This window comes from Pholis gunnellus, assembly GCF_910591455.1.
Source record: "Pholis gunnellus genome assembly, chromosome: 6".
In the NCBI taxonomy this organism is placed as follows: domain Eukaryota; kingdom Metazoa; phylum Chordata; class Actinopteri; order Perciformes; family Pholidae; genus Pholis; species Pholis gunnellus.
Window position 1 is genome coordinate 7,488,027 of NC_136532.1, and position 19,049 is coordinate 7,507,075.

At 48.1% G+C, this 19,049-nt stretch overlaps 1 protein-coding gene across 1 annotated transcript in view; it reads left to right on the forward strand.

The window, feature by feature from the left end:
• Positions 1–19,049, forward strand: part of fbxl17 (F-box and leucine-rich repeat protein 17) — a 193,454-nt gene that overhangs the window by 113,857 nt on the left and 60,548 nt on the right. The window contains exon 9 of the mRNA XM_079160972.1: positions 18,203–18,279. Coding sequence (XP_079017098.1) covers positions 18,203–18,279 — 77 coding nt within the window. The remainder of the gene's footprint in view (positions 1–18,202; positions 18,280–19,049) is intronic.

The following is a 19,049-nucleotide window of genomic DNA, read 5'->3' on the forward strand; positions in this document are numbered from 1 at the left end:
AACGGCAGTAAATTACTATTGTAATTAGTTTTCCATTTCTGCCATCAATACTGGATTGTCTACATCTATGGGCAAGTACAGAGAACATGCACAATACACACAGAATACACCAAATCCTCACATATATATTCATACAGAAGAAGTTCGCAAATCGCCTTTCCTGTCTTTCAAATAAACAATAACATTAATGTTTCCTGGTTATGTTTTGGACGGAGCGAGAGCTGGACAACGTGTGTGTGTGAAGGAGAAGAGTGTGGAGTCGTTGTGAGGCTCTCATTAGAGTAACAACGTGTTGGCTCTTACCTCCGCCCATCTCTGCTCACCACCTCATTTTGTTGGCTCATAAGTGACAATTAAAATATTCATTTTATTGTTTTTCCAAAGAGAGACACAGTCCCATAATTCTGATGAGGAGTGTTTGTGTCGAAGAGTCAAAGGGGTGTTTATAATTAGCACATGAATAGAGTTATGGGCCAGTGACCTTCGACCACCAAAATCTAATCGGTGCATCGCTGACTCCAAGTGGACGTCTGTGACAAATATAAAGAAATTCGCTCAAGGCGTTGAGATATGGCGTTGACGAAGAATGGGACGGACGGACCAAGTCGGCCTCTAGGCCGGGGACATTTGTTGCATGTCCCCTCTTTTCATGCCTTCTCTCTGCTAACTAACCGCTGTCATAAATGCAGAAAACGGTTGAAAATACACAAAAGTCAGGTAACCACATTCGTACAGCGTGTGATACCCATGAGGTAGAATCAATTAGTCAAAAACGAAACAGAATGAAAAGCAGGAGTAAAGATTATCCAAGAGAGGCTGGGGGACGTGGAGAGAACGAGAAGCAGAGGTTCCTACTGTACCATTTATGTGTTGGAAGCTGAGCCTCCCCCATATAATGGGACGGGGGGAGGGGGGGAGACGGGGATTAGGGGGATAATCCACCATGTCTTTTCTTTTCCTCCCATCCTCGCTCCTTTTACCTCCCCACTAATTTTCTGCCTCTCACTGTTCTGTCGCCACGAGACGCAGACAAGTCGGGGCTAAAGAGAGAATCAGCACAACAATTCGTGTGTGTGTGTCTGTGTGTGCGTGCGAGCTTGTCAGAGACAACTCCAATGGGAGAATCTGAGAGGCTGAGAATAATTAGCTCCAGTCCAATGCCAGGTCAGCCCTTTTCTGGCATCAGTCTGGATGGCACAGCTTTGTGTACGCGCGTTTTGCCGGCGGAACATCGCGGCGTGTCTCCCAACGTGTGTGCTTCCCTTCCGCAAGGTCTAAGCCGCGTACGTTGAGGTGAGCGCTGGCGGACAACATGGCAGTAATAGAGTTTATTCTCTCCCGCTGCCCTTGACCAGTCTCTTAACACAAAGAGCAGGCAGATAAGAGAGGATTTACACACAATACTGAAGCCATTAGCGGCAGTTTTTTCCTCTCCGCTCCCGCTCCCTCTCCCCGGGGTTTTATTGTGTGTTATCAGATCCACTGGGATGTGTGGATGGCAGATTGAATGTCCACAGCCATGGAAAAGGCCAAGGATGTCTAACCTCCCATTCACACGCTGCTAGCCTCATCAACAGAGGGCCCTTTGTCCCACAGCAGTCAAGGAGATGGACAGTACAAGATAATTGCGTTCGGACAATAACCGTCTCCTCTGTTTGTTTGAATGTGTACAGTCTCTTTGGGGATGAAATGGTAGATGAGCGCGTCTGTGTCGGAGGGAGGGAGGGAGGGAGGAGTGGTTCTGTTTGTGTGCCTTTTGTGCCGCTCAGAATTTCTACCATCTGTATGCGAGCATGAGTGAATGGCCTCGATAAAAGAGTTTTGGAGCTGCACCCAATAGTGAGCTGTCATCGACCGCAGCCGAGGTTGAATGCTGACTGGCGAGCGCCAGACGGTGAAGTCATAGCTCGACTGATAAGATTCTTCTCAGGAGCTGCTATTAAAATCCAGAGAACCAGCAGGGAAGACAGCGGGGCGGGGGGGGGGGGGGGTCCAAACGTGTGTGAACAACAGGGGGCTGAATGGCAGCGTCTGAACTCTTTGCTCCCGCGCAGACGCTCACTCGTTTCCTCCCATGATGTCACTCCTCTATGGTCCAGGTGTGCTCCTTGGAAATACACGAGAGATGTGTTTGTTCGTGTGTTAGGAAATGTTCTGGATTCGCTGCGTACAATTGGGTTTTTAGTTCTGTTACAACAAGTGTGGAAACAAGTGTGGAAGTCCTCAGTACTGTGAGGTCACCTACATGTTTATCAAGGGACGTTTTGCAGCCTTGAGGTTGGTATTTTTCTGTCACTGTCTTTGTTTGGCGCAGGAAACCCCACATTTGGGGAATGGGGTTGCCCGGGTGCAGCTGAGGGTGACGTCAACACCACAGCAGTGATCGGCTGACACACCTGTCAGTCAAGCAAACGCACCCCGAAATATATCCCTATTTAAAAGAACATGACAATATTAGAGGATATAAACTCATCGCAATATGATGCAGTTCAGTTTGACACCACCACTAACTATGACCTCAATGCTCAAACCATAAGTGAATAAGCACCTCTACAGTATGACAGTGTAAACATTACAGGCATCTTAAAAGTGGACTTTATGGCAGAACAGTTGTATTGGATTGCGTTTGTGGCAAAGATGAGCGCTAATACCCAAACGCAGTTACAGTGAAATATTAGCATTAGCAGGAGCTGGTGGTAACTAAAGCCGTGAGCGGCGTCACTCCCACACCTTTTTCAGATCATGGCATATTAAAGCCTCTTTACCTCGTCGGTAGCTCGCGGCCTGAAAATGTCATTTTTCTTTGCCTCTCTTCCATGTTTCTGTCTCCTGTGTTCGTGGCGCAGAGGCAACATTGCCACACGTGTAGTTGCAATCGGATGCAAAAACAAAGGAGGCAAATTGCACTCTCAAACCTTTTGGCCTGTGTTTGCGCTGTAATATCATTAGCTCAGTATCTTTTAGTTTATTCATTAATAATAATAATAATTTGCCTGAGTCCCATGTATGTGAGCATCTCTACCTTTGTCCCTCCACTGCTCCAAGTTGTAGGCTGCGATGCATTCTGTATTAGATCCACATCGCAGCCACGTAGTACTGTTACTTAATGTACTTCTTAAGGCATAGTAAAGAGGGGGGGGGGAGATTGTTTGGCTTTGTAATGAATAGAGTGGTCCGGGGAACAACGTCCGCCACTGTTGTCAATTATCACTACTCTCTATGAGCCGTGGCTGACAGAGACGAATCACAGCCGGCGCCCGGATCACTTTCTCTCTCACTCCGCCTTTCCTTCCTCAGTCTTTCTCCCATTCATTCTCCCCGAGCTCTACAGTCCCATTGTGCCTCCGTCTCTTGGCATCCCCTCCGCCTTTCCTTTCAGATGCTCACCCACTCCATTGAAATCTAGTTTATTCCTGACTGCACCTTTTTTTTTTTTTTTTTTTTTAGTTACATTGTCAGTATATAAATATATTTCCCTTCATTCTAGTAATCCTCTCCCTCCTGCCGTCATATCTTTTTTTTTTTTTTTTTTTCCCGCAGCGTGTGTAGTGGGGTTGACAGGCAGTGAGCTCACAGTTGTAACCTTACTTGCCACCGTGCCAGGCGAGGCGCCACTTGAGGGTTTGGCTGCAGATTGAATAGCTCCCAGAGATGTCATATTCAGACAGCCTCCCTGAATTACATTTCCTGGTCTTCCTTGCCTTGTTGCCTACGTGCCTCCACCAATCAAATTGCCTGGAGTTGCCATGTGGATGCCCACTCCACTCTCCCCGTACTCCGTCTCTCTTGCTTCTTTTCCCCCCTCAACCCCCCTTCCTCCCCCTTCCTCCCTCCCCTCCCCTCCCCTCGCACTTACCATCTCTGGGGTGTGTCCCTCACAGAAATGATTCCTTCGCCGCTCGCCGGCCGATCCGGCCGCTGTGAGGCAGACCAGCAGATGGGCGATCTGATTGGCTGTCAGCTTCTGTTTATTTCCTGGTTGTCGGGGGTGTCAGATGAGATAAAACATTGTTCTGCTGCATTTGTCATGTCCTCTCCGTGGGGTTCGTGAGAAATGAGAAAAGTTTAGGTCACAGGACACACGGTAGAACAGATTGGCCCACGGCTGGCAGAGGTGTCACTGTCATCATTTATGAAAAAGAACACATTTTCTTTTTGACCTCCTGTCCTTTCTACACACTTCGTAGCCATAATACCTGAAGTCTGCCAGGATTCACAACACCGCCACGAGAGACTATTACCCCGGAATAGTGGAAATCAATTACACAATTTGGCAGCACAATATGGTTATGACTCCTTTCAATGCAGACATTAGGTCACTCACACAAAGTTTGCTGTAAAAGAAAATTTGGCAAGGATATGAAGATCTTAACGTTTCAGTAAAAACAATGTCTTGAAAGCGTGTGCGATACATTTACCCACAGGAGCTCAGCTGAAAAATTGAATAATCACAGCATGTGTTTGGTTGGGGCCGGTGATCCTCATTGTGGTTTTCTTGTTACCATGTGTGACCTGATCTGGCCAGAAGGTGGGTTATGTGAGCCGGAGAAGGAGAGAAGCCCAACTGAGGTTTTATTGTGAGGGAGTGGAAGAGAGAGCCTCGGCTCATGTAGCTGTCCTTGCATAAATTGATTAATGAGGAACAGCTTCATGTGGAAAACAGAACGGATCACACACACACGCACACACACACACACCACAGGTACACGCTGGCACGCAGGCCATGTGCACGCACGCACACACGCGCACACACACACAGACACACACACGCGCGCACGGGAACACTCATGTGCACAAGCATCCAAGCGCGCCCTCTGGAAGTGAATGGAATTTGGCTTTCTTTGCTAACAAACAGGTGGTGGATTGTACATTCATACAATGAATACATGCACACACACACACACACACACGCACACACAGACACACACACACATAGAGACACATGTACGTCAACACACACACGCACACACTTCAGGTGGTGGATTGAGCTCCCATGCTGTGTGGATTTGTATCAAAGCCGAGACATAAAACTGAACTGGCAGTCTGGGACCCGCGCCGCTCCAACCCTCCAGTCTGCTGCTTTGGGTCGACTTTTTTATTTTTTTGTACATGGTCGTTTTAAGCATGTGAGAATATAATGTATGCAAGGAATCCATTTTTGTTCGCGTGCGCATTAGTGTGTGTCTTTGTGCTTCAAAACCTCTTTTATTCAGACTGCTTTTCACATCAGCCCCTCCAGCTGTTGGTACAGTCCGCCCTTGAACGTAAGCCGGATACCGCGGGGTGCTGAAAAGTTGCTGGATTACAGAAAGTATTATTGCGGGTTGAAATATGTTAGCCTTTATGTGGGCGCATTATCGCCCCGCGCAATTAGGATTGTCTGAATTCAATCTGAATGACCTCACCTCTCATGATGGAGGCGATAAACCAGGCATCGGTTTCGGGGCTCTTTACTCGCGGTAACGAGCTGAAAAAGGAGACATGTGCACCGCGGCTCACCCACGCACATGTATGTTCACGACGACATGGTGAGGCACATCTCTGCACGTGCGCGTCATGTAAGCAGATCCGCGGCACGCTGGTCATTACGGAGGCATGCAAACATGCTCCCATGTCAGTGTGATGCTTATTATGGTTGTTTATGGCGCTGGAAATGAACATTCTCCATGCTTTCGTCTGTTTCGGGAGGGGATGACACAGGCTATAAATCTGCTTGATCTGCGTACAGTGTCACGGCGTGTTACACGCCCTTTAACTGCGGCTTCGTCTCGCAGCGATAGCGACACCACCTCATTGCGTCTACAGACACACACGCAAAATTTGCACGCAGTTGGTGTACAAATCCCAGCCGCAGAGCTCCTCGTGTTGCCTGTCTCCGGCCCTTGCTGAGTGTGTAATGAGCGGAGCTCGAGTAAGATTAAGGCAGATATTGTGCGGCGTTGGAGGATTGGTTTCACTCCGAGCATCAGTGTTGTGGCGGCGGCGCACCCCAGTGCTGCTGCTGGCCGGCTGAATGACCAGCAGGGTCCCCTGCTGTTAGTCTCCTGTCATTTGTCATAGCGTCTTTGCTCGACACCGCTAATGTGTTTGGAGGCAAACACGCACCGCCCATCGGGGGTATTATTTTCTCTGGAAACGCAGACAATTGTGATAAGCCGCGAGGAAGCGGGCCGGGATGATGAGCATGAAGGGATGAGGGGCGGTGGCAAAGAGAGAAAAAGGATAGTAAGGGTAGACGGAGGGGTTTTGTATGGGAAGAGAAAGGGAAGGGGGGGAGTCTTGTGGATATGTGATGTGGGTTTGTTGGCTCCCTGTGAAGCCCATGAAGACGGCAGAGAGGAGAAGTGATTGTTAGAAGAAGGTGGCGTTATGGGGGGAATCAAAGAAAATGTGCAGAGTTTAGAGAGCAGAGAGAGGCAAGAATGGAGAGAGAAGAGAAAAGGAGGATAAACAGAAACAGAAAGGCCGAAAGACGGGGGCGTTCATATAAAGAGGAAGAGAGAATAACGTCCAGAGGGAGGGAGAGGAAGAAAGGGAAGGTCCAAGGACTGGTTGTCATCTGGAATCTATAGAGTAATGGATGGGCAGCATGAAGAGGCCATAATCACATCCATCAACGACACTGTTCTTCCTCTACCCCTGTCTTCCTCACTCCGTCTCTCCAAAACCACCGGCCGCGGTCAATTCGCCAGCACACTAAATAGAAGATCTTTGAAAGGAGGATGACTGTAATGTCAATAGTTTTGGAAAAGAAGAAGAAGAAGAAAGGCCGCGCAGCGGGTTCCCCATCCTCCTGCGCAACATCCTCTTCCTTTGTGTTTTGCAGGTGAATGAACCGCTCATCAACGGTCACTCTTTTACAAAGACAAAGATGGACACAGACAAAGCAAGAGCGAAGAGAGAAAGTGATTAACCTCTACACCAGTGTTTGGCACTATTTAAAGTGAGAGTGGGGATTTATATACTTATTTAAGTTGTGGATTGTACCTATACTCTCCCCCCAAAGTGGAAAATAGTCTTTGGCAGCTTATCAAGACCAACAGCAACACTGACAACACAAATACTCTACGTAATGATATACAACACACATTTTAGAAAATAGCCTGCCTCATGAAAGGGGGAAAAAGATGATCTTTGTGCAAGTGCATGCTGGCCACTGCAGCTGACAGTGAAGCTGGTTCTTTGACATTACCAGTTCAGAAGATCTCTCCAAATGTCTGTTATTCAGAGTGAGGAGAAAAAGAAAAATAGAGACAAAAGTGCTGCAGATTATATGCACCAGAATCTGAGTGAGGAGGGGGAGAACATTAAACATGAATATAAAAAAAGTTTAAGATTAGAATTAACTGCTAAATTTCCAGATCTTTGGGGCGAGTGAGGGGATAAAAGGGATGATAATGAGCCCTACTTATACAGTACTGTATATGCAAGCACCTAAACTCCCCTGGACCCCCCCCCCCCCCCCCCCCCCCTTCCGTCTGTCTCCTCACCCATTCTTCCCCCCCCCCCTGTCCAGCTCTTGCCTAAGCTCTGTCTGCTTAGCCAGTGATAAGCCACTGGAGCGTCGCCTGGTTGAGACTGCTTCAACAAATTCACTTTGCTGTCAAGCTAATAGGATTTTGTTTCTTCAGTCCGCGCCGTAGATGGCATCTTTGGACATGAGGAGAAAGAGATGAGGTTTGGTGATGAAGAGGCATTATGAGAGACGACGGCAACTTCAAGGGGGATAAACCGCGCTCCTCTCTCGCCCCTCCTTCCTCCCCCCCCTCGTCGCGTCGTCTCATCTCCCGTCCCTCCTCCTCCTCATCCTTCTCCTATAGCATGAAAATCTCCTCACTTTTTCTTGGCACGGGATCAAACGGAGCGTTTCCGTCGGGGAATTCATTTAGGATTCCTTTTTTTTTTCTTTTTCGACGGGCGTTTGGGCGAATGAGCTGGCGAGCCGAGCAACATCTGTTTTCATGAATGCCTAATGGTTGTGTGTCACCAGAGTCAAACACATGCACTGAGAGACGCTCCCACTGTTATTACCATCGTGGCTATTTAGCCACCAGTTTCTCATTAGGATCTTTCCTCTTTCTCGTCCCCACGGAGGGAACAATTGGATTAGCAGCTAGTTTCTCACAGCGTATGCTAGAGCCCTCTGCCTACATACTTCAGGTTATTTATTCTTCATGTGGGCTGTTTTATTTGGTAAGGTGCGATACTTTAGTAATATGACAACACCGCCAAGGGAACAGGAAAGCATTACGCGCCGTAAATCCAACAGTGATAATGTCCCGCAGGAGAAGGTGTTAGCTGTAGAAACGAGGCGAGGGCTGCTCGTATTAAAGTTCCGCAAACGTGTGGCCCAGTGTTTTGTGTGATGATAGCTTTCACTTGTTTTAGGGCGTTCCAAGTGCTGCCCTTGCTCATGTTGCTATGGAGACAGTGGCAGACAGGGGGCCAGTGTGGGGTCTCCAGACATCAGGGGTCAAGAGTCGAGGGGTTGATAGATGCCAGGCTGAGGAGCAGCTCCTGGGTCCATCCGAGCTGTTAAGAGTTTAGTTTTTAATCACATGTGGAATGAACGCACTTATGTCCACCTTATCGTAGTCGACTCTGACCTCATCCCGGCCGTGTGCGGGGCTCTTGTTTTCCCAGAACAACCTTTCCCAACCGAGCAGTCGTATGTGTGTGTGTTAGTGTGTATACCGATGACGGTTTTACGCTGGACATGCTGAACTAGTTTCATGGACGACCTAACGTCTCGTAAAGTGATGAGACAGAGTGTGACGATGGGATCCGGCATAGCTGTGGTTCGCGGTGCGGTTGTCGCGCTCCATCCCTTTAATGCTCGCTCTCCTTTCACACTCCTCCTTTCTTCTGTGTTTTCTTGTATTTTCTTCTGGGATCCCTCACTTTCTCTTGCTCTTCATGTACATTCTGCTCATGTGTTGTTGTTTTTTAAGCACACTTTCAATCATGGGCTGTTGTGGTGTAGTCATATCAATAAATACACAGTGTTGTAACTTGAGGAAAAGACTCTGCACAGCCTGAGTGACAGAAGATACAAGGTGTGCAAAGGAAAATAAAAGGGATGGTGGAAGCAGCACTGGAAAGCACACATTTTCTCTCAATCGATCAGCAGCCCCGTCCACCACGGTACCTACTGTTTCCGCTCTCCCCGAGTCTTTAGAACAGTGTGAGTCCATTGATTGGGCTTCGTCGTCCCGGTGTGTGTGTGTGTGTGCGTGTGCGTGCCGGTGCACCAGTGATCCTAATGAAGCCCGGCCGAGCCGCAGTAAGGAGCGCTGAGCAGCTGCGCCGAAAAAGGCGACAGCTCATTGGTTCTCAACGGGAGCCCGACTTATGAGGCAAATTCTGCGTAATTAAAGCCAGTATATGTGATTGAAGCATTCCTCTCTCTGTCATCGCAGCGAGGAAATTACACGCTGCAATATGACTTGTTGGGCATTTGTGCAGAGTTTGTTGTGGTATAATTCAGTGGCCTCCCACCCGCTCATCCTGTCCACCCCCTTCTATCTTTGTACCCCCCCCCCTTTCTCCCTTCCTCTTCATATCCATTAGCCTAATGAACACCCTGCAATTTCCTGCCACCGGGACAAACACTACGCGCAGTATTGTTCTCCTCTCCATTCTGCGCGCGTGCGCGCACACTCGTGGGCGTGTGTGTGTATGCGCGCGCCGGTGTTTGCGTGCGCCGGTGTTTGCGCGCGCCAGTGTTTGCGTGCGTGTTTGACACAGAGAGAGACGGAACGCGTTGGCAAAGCTCTCATTAAAATAGATGGCGGTAATCAAAGTGCAGAGCAATTAGCCGCGGCTGAGTGGGCGTACACTGTGTGTTACCGTGTGCCAGTGTGTCAGGCCTTTTCGTTAAACATGGCGGTCGTTCACCGCTCTCCCGCGCGCGGACTCTGAGCTGAAGAGTTACGATATGCAGCCCCGCAGGGCCCGCTCGCCTCGATTCATCACAGTCAGACTGCCTGTTTCCTTGAGTGTCTGAAACGAGATTCTGTTATTAGCTGCTAGTCATTGGTGATATGTTATGCTCTGCAGGAATCACGTTCGTAATGAAATGCTGTGGCTTGTTTTTTTTGACAGGATCTCAGAGAAATGGGAGCCTGTTTTTTTTTTTTAAAAGGTTCAAAGTAGGCAGCCGTCCCTCAGTGCTGGCCGTCGGATTGCGCCTGAAGGGCTGTCGGTTTCTTCTCCGGAGTGGCAGTCTCTCACGCGGTTGGCGCAGACAAGTTGAGTCGGGCCTTGCCACAGGGAGTGGAGGTTGTCGCTCGCAGTTTACTCGTTTGTCGCTTCTCCTGCAGCAAAGCCCACGCGAGTTCCTGCAGCAGCAGTTTACCTCCAAGCGCTGCGGTCACTTGCGGCTTCCTCCCACAGACGTTGGAGGCTGCTCCATGCCCCGTTTGCAGAACATCCTTGAAACGCATGCACGGGGGCGACAGACACGCCTGGAGCCTGTCGACAGATCACCGTACGGGCGGAGCACGCTGGCTTCACATGGCAAACATGGCTGGTGCGCTGTGTTTGTGTTTTTATTAGGGTACAAACCAAAGTCGTGCACTGTAAACTGCCCAATTTAAACTGCGGATACTGAAATCAAACACACACACACAGTGTGCGGAGGACTTTTCTAGTCAGTTCCCCTCTGCTCTACCCGGCCGCATGCAGAAAAAAAAATAGAGACACCAAGAAAGCAGATGCATCCGCTGCTTTTATTCCCAACAGTGACATCTATCATGGGCAACCATCTCTAACCTAACTGTTCGTCTCACATGGGCAGAGCTCCACTAACTTTCTATTCTGCCCTCGCACACACACACACACACACAAACACACACACAGGCACAAACACCACTGTGTCAGCTCAGACCTGAGGCTGTAAGTCTTATCGCCATCTGCCACGGGGCAGTGCTCATCTTCTCCTGAGTTATTTATTGTGTTATGGCTGCAGTGGGCCGACCGTGGAGGCAGATAGGGGCACGGCATTGCTTTGCCGAGCCCCGGTTGTTCATTTACAGGTCAGTACCTCGCTTGCATGTCCTCTGGGAAGCTGCTAAGGTGCGCCAGAGGATGCAGAGGGAAGAGCTATCAGAGACCCACGTGCGAGCGATGTCGGGCCAGTTTGTTCTCCCACTGGCAACCGAGGGGCTGCTTCACAACGCTGCTTGTGCATGTGCATCACGGAGGCCCGTCAGCGTTGGCAAGGCAACAGGCTGTCCATTTGGATGGGCTTAAAGTGAATAAGTGCCACTTAACCTCACAAAGTGCTTAGTTGGCTCCCCCCCCCCCCCCCCCCTCCCTGGTTTTTGATGGACAAGTCAGCTGGTTTGTGAGGGACACTTGCTTTTGGAGATGGTGTTGAAAATGGTTGTAATGGTGAATATGTATCAACATATCTCCAGAAGCCTGATGCACTTTTAAAGCTCCACGTTGTTCAACTTCATGTATAGCTCCAGAACTGAGCTCCGAGTAGAACTCCGCCGTCTCTACATTGAAACTTCTGCCATGTGTGGAGTTCTAGAAGTGTAAAACTTACAGCTGTGTTAGTGAAGAACCCGACCCTCCACCGAGGATGAGAGGAGAGAGAGGCACATATAAAGGCCTTTGTGTGTGTGTCTGGTGTACCTCTCCTCTTCTCCCACCACCCCCCCCCCAAAGTCGAGGATGATGGGCATTTTTCAGTTATGACCCCATCGGCACATTTTTTCTCTAGCAGGCCGATGACAAGCTGCTGGAATGCCCCGCCGTTTGAAAACATGATTAACGGCGGTGGAACACAATAGGAATGTGATTCTCACTTGAGCGGTGGGTACGGCAGGCTAGCCTGGGAAATCATCCAGGCCCTAATTGCTGAAGCAGACCCTGATTCAGACGACTGGAACTTACACACACCAGACACACACACGCACACACACACGCACACGCACACACACACACAGGCTTGGCTTATGCATTTTGTAATTGTATCATGACAATAAACAAATACAATGATATGACTGTGAACTCTTTGTCACCGTCACATTCTTTGAATCTACAATAGTAAGAAGGAGCTTTTTCTAATGTGTGAATGTTCTCAGACGTCTATTGTAAGTATGTATCTACTGATTTTGTTGTCTTTTATTTCCTATTTTGCAGTTAAACCCATCTTGAAATAGATGTCATAGGCAATGGAAGATGTGGATGTTGAAGTGTATGTAAAGCGACACCTTTTTGAGAAAACGCAAAATGTCTGTGATGTGTCTATGTCTATGTGTCTGCGGCAATTGTCCCTTCTGTTGAAGTTACTCTCCTTTTTGCAGTTTAAAAAGAATTTCAGCAGCACACGGCTTCCTCGAGATAAGACAGTAAAAACATACTGAATGATCACTTTGCTGACGGTTTGTGGAGAACACAACTTAAATTGTACCACGAATCAGCAACAGAACAATAGCCCACTCATGTCATCAGGGGAGGTCAGCAAATTCAAAAGCAATGAACATTTTCCCTCTCATTCAATAAAAGCCGCGTCGCTCCATTTTAACATTGTTCCTCAAGTATTTGCTTACTGAAGGGCTCTTTTGAGGTATTGGATACTTGTATTTCCATTTATACTAGCCCAATGAAAAGAAGTGTTAACGTTTGTTTTTTTTTGTGTGCGGAGGATTCCAGAAACTCAGTGTTGCACATCGTCTGAGGAAGCGGAGCCATGCCTCCTTACGCTTGTGTATGGATTTATGGGCGATATAAAGAGAATTTACAGCAAGAATCATTTTGCAAGAGCGTTCTCCTCAGAAGTATAAACTCCCCCCCCACGTCTTGCTCTGCTCTCCTCCTCTCTGCTGCTCCGCCCTTCCATTTCATTAAGTCCAAAGACAGCCATGGAAGTCTGAGGTCCCGTCTGTCACCGCTGCCTCCTCCTCCTCCTCCTCCTTTTATGTTTTCAACCTCTCCCTAGACCTTCAACTACTTTTCTTTATACACTTCATGCTCCCCCCACCCCACCCCTCTTTTCTCTCGAAAATCATCCATTTCTATTTCCCTACTCCTTTTGTGTGGCTGGACAGCCGTGTAATTGTGGGCCGTGTGAGGAGCGGGATGAGACGGGGCCTCGTGTTGGTCAGCGCCGGGCTGGCGTGCCTACCTACAGTCACTCTCCCCGGCAGCGTCTTTGTCCCCGCGTCCATTGTGATGGGCGCGCTGAAGAGAAGCGCTACACGTGTTGTTTGGCTGGAGGATGGTCTGCGCTCTTTGTGATAAATATGGACCCTCTCAAGTATTGCAGCTATTCTTCCTCCTAGCTGCCCGTCTGCGCGGATACCTCTGGCTCTACGGCGTAAGAAAAAGAAGATTAGCTTCCCCTCGGAGAGACACGGGCGCGTTTCGCACGGGCAGTAAACAACACGCGCGCACACAAACACACACACACACACACACCGTGTTAACGTCCCTCGCTCCCTTTGTCCCTCCTTTCTTGTCACACATCTCCTGGTTGAGCCTGACTCCTTCCAGTTGTGCGGAAATAGTTCCTCACGGTGGTTGGAAGTCTCTTATGAGCAGCTTAATGAGAGACTGGACATGTGCTGGACTGTGATGCATTAATATACAGTAAGGAAAAAGATGCTGAAATACAGAGAGTACATTCAATTGAATACTGAGTCTATCTTCTATAGATGGATGTTAATGCTAACAGCATATTTGATACTGACAACACCAGCCACTACTCTGGAGTTTGGATTTAATTAGACTATTTTAGTTCTGTATCAGGATGCCAGTCACACCCATGAAATAACTAAATAAACAGAAAGAGAAAACAAAAAATGATATTAGCACACAACGCACAATATTCATGTCAAATATTCATCAAATGGTTTCTAATTAAAAGTATGTCCACGGCAACAAGCTCAGAGAGATTCCTTTTTGATCAAACTGTGAGCTGGGATTAAGGGATGATCGCCAGGCTTTGTCAAGGTTTAACCTGTGGTGGAACAGCAAAACACACACATGTACACACACACACACCAACAAAATACAGGGGCAGTTGTCCTGTAGGGGTGTAGAGCTCAGATAGAAGCAGTATTCTGCTGGTCGGTCAGTGATATTCTCCGTGCCGATCCTTCGTTTTAAACACCGGTCAAGTCAAAGTGAAGTTTTTTAAAAGGCGTCACATGTTTTCGGAGATGTTGGTGACTCACTAGAGCTCCTTGCTGTAGGGATGAAGGTGAAGACTCTGTATATCACTACCTTTACTAGAAAGTCCGTTTTCCTAACCTTCAGTATAGTACAGATTCAAACCCACTGATAATGCTGGTCTAATGTTTATTTTTCTCCATTTAGGAGCTTATCTGAGTTGTAAAAAAAACAAAAAAAACTCTTAACCCTGATGCTACTCGGTGCACATAAATAACATTTTTCATAAGATGACCTATGTTCATGTTATTGGCTCTAAGGGATGAGCAGTAATGGGGCCACAGCAGCATCTAAAGTAGATTTCAGTGAGCTAATACACTGTAAAGAGCAGAGGTTGGACAAATGTGTTCCAGGAGCGAATTTAATTCTGGGAAATAAAAATGGACAAAAACATCCACCAGTCCGTGGCATTTCCACCTTGATAAACACTACTTAGCCCGCCGTACCTCCGGGCCTCATCTACACGTGAAGATCCTGGAAAATGCTTTCCTTATTCACAAGATGTATCAGCGCGGGTGTGGTTACCATGGTTTCAAAGCAACATAATTGAGTTTTCGTCTCCAAAGGAAGAGCAATTATGTATCAGCAACGCAAATTACTATATTCTTCTTTTTTTTCTTCTTCTCCTGATGCTAATGAAAACACATAGCTGCATCTGCTGCTCCCTGTTTCAGCGAGATCATTTAAGTGGTACTTCGACTTACAGGTGCTCTGATGTTACCTCGGATATTAAGTAAAAACCTTTTTCTCTCATTCAAGTCAAAGACTTAAATTCAGCCTCCATCAGAGTTGACCAAAGGCTAAATTCTTTGGCAGGCGGCATCATCTGGCTGGCAGGAAAACACAATTGCACATAAAATATGTTCTAGGGTTAAGCAAAGCCCTCAAGGTCCAGTTGTGTGGCTGCAGTGATTCAATTTAGATGGAAAAATGTGAGCAGAGTTTATGTTTAAGGAAGAGAAATTCCCCCCGAATCCTGGACGTTGCCAAGAACTGAACCAAAAATGTGATTTTGTGAGTACGAGCCTGTGAGAACGAGATGGAGGGAGGACTGACAGCTTTATTGTTCACCTCCGGCTGTTTGTGCCGACAGCGTGGTGACGGTGAGCCAAAACACACGCTGACCCCTGATGGCCCTCGTCTAACGTGCGGGCCTTAGTTGTCACGGAGACTGTTTTATTGGGAGAGAAAAAAGCCTCGAGTTGTATATGTTTGCGAGCCACATAACTATACCATTTTTGTATGCATCTGTGATATTCGTAAGAGCATCCTCTGCCCTCTGTGGTAGCAGAGACTTATTCGCCACTTCCTCCTCGTCTCCTTCGCCTTGCTCATTTCTCCGCTTTGGCTCCAAATCATCCTAATTAACCTTCCCCTTCATTTTTTGTCATCTGGTACTGTCTGCCTCCTCTCCTCCTACCCTCTCTACACTGCACTTATTTTTTTCACTGACACATCCTCCTGTCTGCCACTTCTCCTCTTTGCTTTTCTTCCTCCACCGTATTTCTACTCCGGCATCTCACAATGTGTCCCCGTCTTCGTCACCTCGAATCCTCCACATTTCTCTCCGTCACTTCATTAGTCCCTTCGCATATCCTCTTTTCCCTCATCCTCCGTCCGACATACCTTCACCGCCGCTCCTCCTTTTTCATGTTCCCCCTTCCTCTCTCTTTTTCATCTTCTTACAAAGTGTCATTTATTTCCTCATTCTGCTCTTCATCCTACCTTTCGCTTCCCATTCCTGCCCTCTCCAGCTCAACCGCCTCGCCGCGCTGTTCCACCGGCTCTCCGCTATCTCCCGCAGCATCGCCTCCATCTTAACGTTCAGTATGCGCACCGTGTCCAACTGCCGCTTTTGTCACAGGCCCTGTACATTATTGAAAGTGAGCAGATCACTAATTCATGTCAGCCGTGGGGATCGAGTGGAGGTGGGTGGGAGCTTGTTGCTTCTCGAGAGGCCTTTCATGTGGCGTGATCCGTGCCTTGGCCAGCGCATTCCCGACGCCGCTGCTCCGGCCTCCCTCGTCCCACATACTGTCTCCTCCGTCCTCTCACATCGCCTCCCTCTGGCCTTATTATTGGCCTTTTACCCTTTCCTCTTTTCCTCCCTTGTTTCCTTAGATCTCACACACCCATGATGTAACCCTCCCTGTCTCTGTTTAACCCTTAGCTACTGTATAGAGGTTTACCCTCTGTTTCCCACTCTCTCTCCATCTCCCCCCACTCCCTCCATCATGCATTGATGTCTGATCTAATTGCTCTGTGCTCTGACCCCGGGGGACCCCGGCAGAGTGTAACAAGCTCCCAGAGGATGCACTCCGCCTCGGCCTTTCCCCGGCTGCATCCCTGAATCGCTACTGTCTTCTTATCCGTTTCTTCGCCGACTCTTCCCAGCGCTTTCATTCATTAGCAGCTCTAATGCCACAGCCCCAAGACCCGCGGCACCGTATTGTGATCCTGCTGGCCCGAGCAGGATCTAATCTCAGGCTGGTCCACGGGATGACACATTGTAACAGGTCTTTCTCTGTTTTCAAGAGTGGAGTTTTTTTCTTCTTCTCATCCACATCTGGGCCACAGAGAGAGAGAGAGAGAGAGAGAGAGAGAGAGAGAGGAGGAAGGGAGAAAAATAAACAGGGGGAGGTGGGAGGACCATGAAAAGGTTGGAAACGAACAACTTGAGAACACGGAGAGGCTCGCAGGGCCACCGCTACAGAAATGTAATAGAAAAGGTGCAATATGAAGATGCAGCCCAGTGAACTAAAGCAGATAGGCCAGTGCACATTTCAACAGCGTTGGCTCCACTCACAAATACAGATTTTTTTTAGAAATCCAGAGATCTGTGACACACATTTTAACTTCTCCCACACTGCCTTCTCATCCTTCTTGATCCGACGGTGTGAGATGTCACACGTCGCATGTGACATCCCCGAATTGTGTCATCCTCAGTGGATCCCGGGGCACAAAAACACGCACGGTTACAGATTGCGCTTTGTTCGAAAGGAATTTCCGCTGTACCGGATTCCCTGTTGGTCTGCATCCTATTTTCACTCCCGTGGTTTATTTTTTTTCCAGACAGCGAGGACGTGGCATAAAAAAAAAACATGAAAGAAGAGAAGCGCCGATTCTCGCGCATCACGCTTGGCCCTCAGTGAGAGAAGCCAGTGGATCGCGAGTGAATATGAGCAGTGCGTTTCAGAATAACCCCCCCCAGGTTGTCAGTCATGTTGCGTGAAAGCTCAGCAAACAATATTGTTCTCTGCTTCACTTTGACATGAGGCTCAATGATGGAAGACAGCTCGACACCACTTTCTTTTTTTCCCCCACCTCTGCTTTTACATTAAAGCGAGAGCCGTATAGTGTGTGTGTTCGTGTGTGTGTGCTTGTCTCTTTTTTGTCTCATCAATATTCATGAAGGAAGCCCAGCATAAAGATCAAAACATTCTCTCCTGAAGGTTAATAGGTCAAATGCGTTGATCAAAATCTAGTTGTTGCACACACTCCTCTCATTAGAGGCGTTTAAAGAGAATCATTTGATACAGATACTCTGATCTTCCTCTTTGCCCCCCCCCCCCCCCCCCCCCCCCCCTTCACACACACACACACACACACACACACACACACACACACACACACACGGTCCTTTGGGCTCAGGCACTGGGCTGAATGCAGATACTCGTCTTTGAAGTGAGCAAGCTCCCTATATACAGTATATGTGTCTGTGTGTGTGTGCATTCTCATGCACAAAAAACACTCGCATCAAGTTTAATTATTGATGTATGTGAATATGTGAATAGTTCTGACCCCTGCAGCTGTACTGTTTAACCTTTACTGTGGGGCAACCCCGCGTGTGCGCGTGTGTGTGAGTAGCAGAGTTTAAGAGCCGCTGTGTTGTACTGCATGCATTCAGAGTTTTAGAGGCAGTATCGAAATTGCCTTCAAGCTAATGTGAAACGCAATGTACAGAGCGAAGGTGCTTTAAACATTTGTTCTCTCTCTCTCTCTGTGTGTTTCCCTGTAGGTGCGTGGAAATCATCGCCAAGGAGGGCCGCAGTCTGAAGGAGCTCTACCTCGTGTCTTGTAAAATCACAGACCACGGTAGGATACTTTCAATCACTGTCCCTTTGTTGCAGTCAACCGCCGACATTATCATCATAACCGTTATTACCCGTAGCCGCTACCATGATTCAGGATTCATTTGGTTTTTACGACTCGGGCCCCCTCGCGAGACCCGCAAACAGTAAAAATGTTATTGAAAAGTTTCACGCGGAATAAAGTAATGTTCGCTGGATCTCTTTAGGGCGGTCGGTAGATGTTCACGTCGTAGTCTAATTTAAAGGGGAAAAACGTTCTGAATCCGAAACCCAGTCGGCAGCGGCACAAAAAACACAAGTGTGAAGGAGCAGCATTGTTTCAGAGCACAGTACGTGACGTAGTCGCTGACTGCTCCTGGCAGGATTTCCTTGCGTTTGCTGGTGTTTGTGGATTAGATGTATTTGTGTTGTCTGACAGGAGACATCCATGCTGTTTTCCTTCCCAGTGTACAGACAGGCCTTTACATCCCTCTTGCTTCGTCCCCCCCCCCCCTTTATTTGTGTTTATTTACACTGCCTTCCCTTCCTCTGCTTGATTCCATTCTGCCTTATGTTTTGCAGAGTATTTGATTCTTTTATCGGCTACAGTACCGTGCACGGTTGGAGTGCTTCAGCGCTGAAGCGGCAATGCAAGCGTGCATGAATTATTTGACTCTCCGCGTGGCGGTGTTTGTCTGTTTAGTGGCTGCAAAGCGGTTGTGTGTGTTTGTCGGTGTGTGTGTGTGTGTGTGTGTGTGTGTGTGTGTGTGTGTACCCTGGGAGTTCCTCAGATGA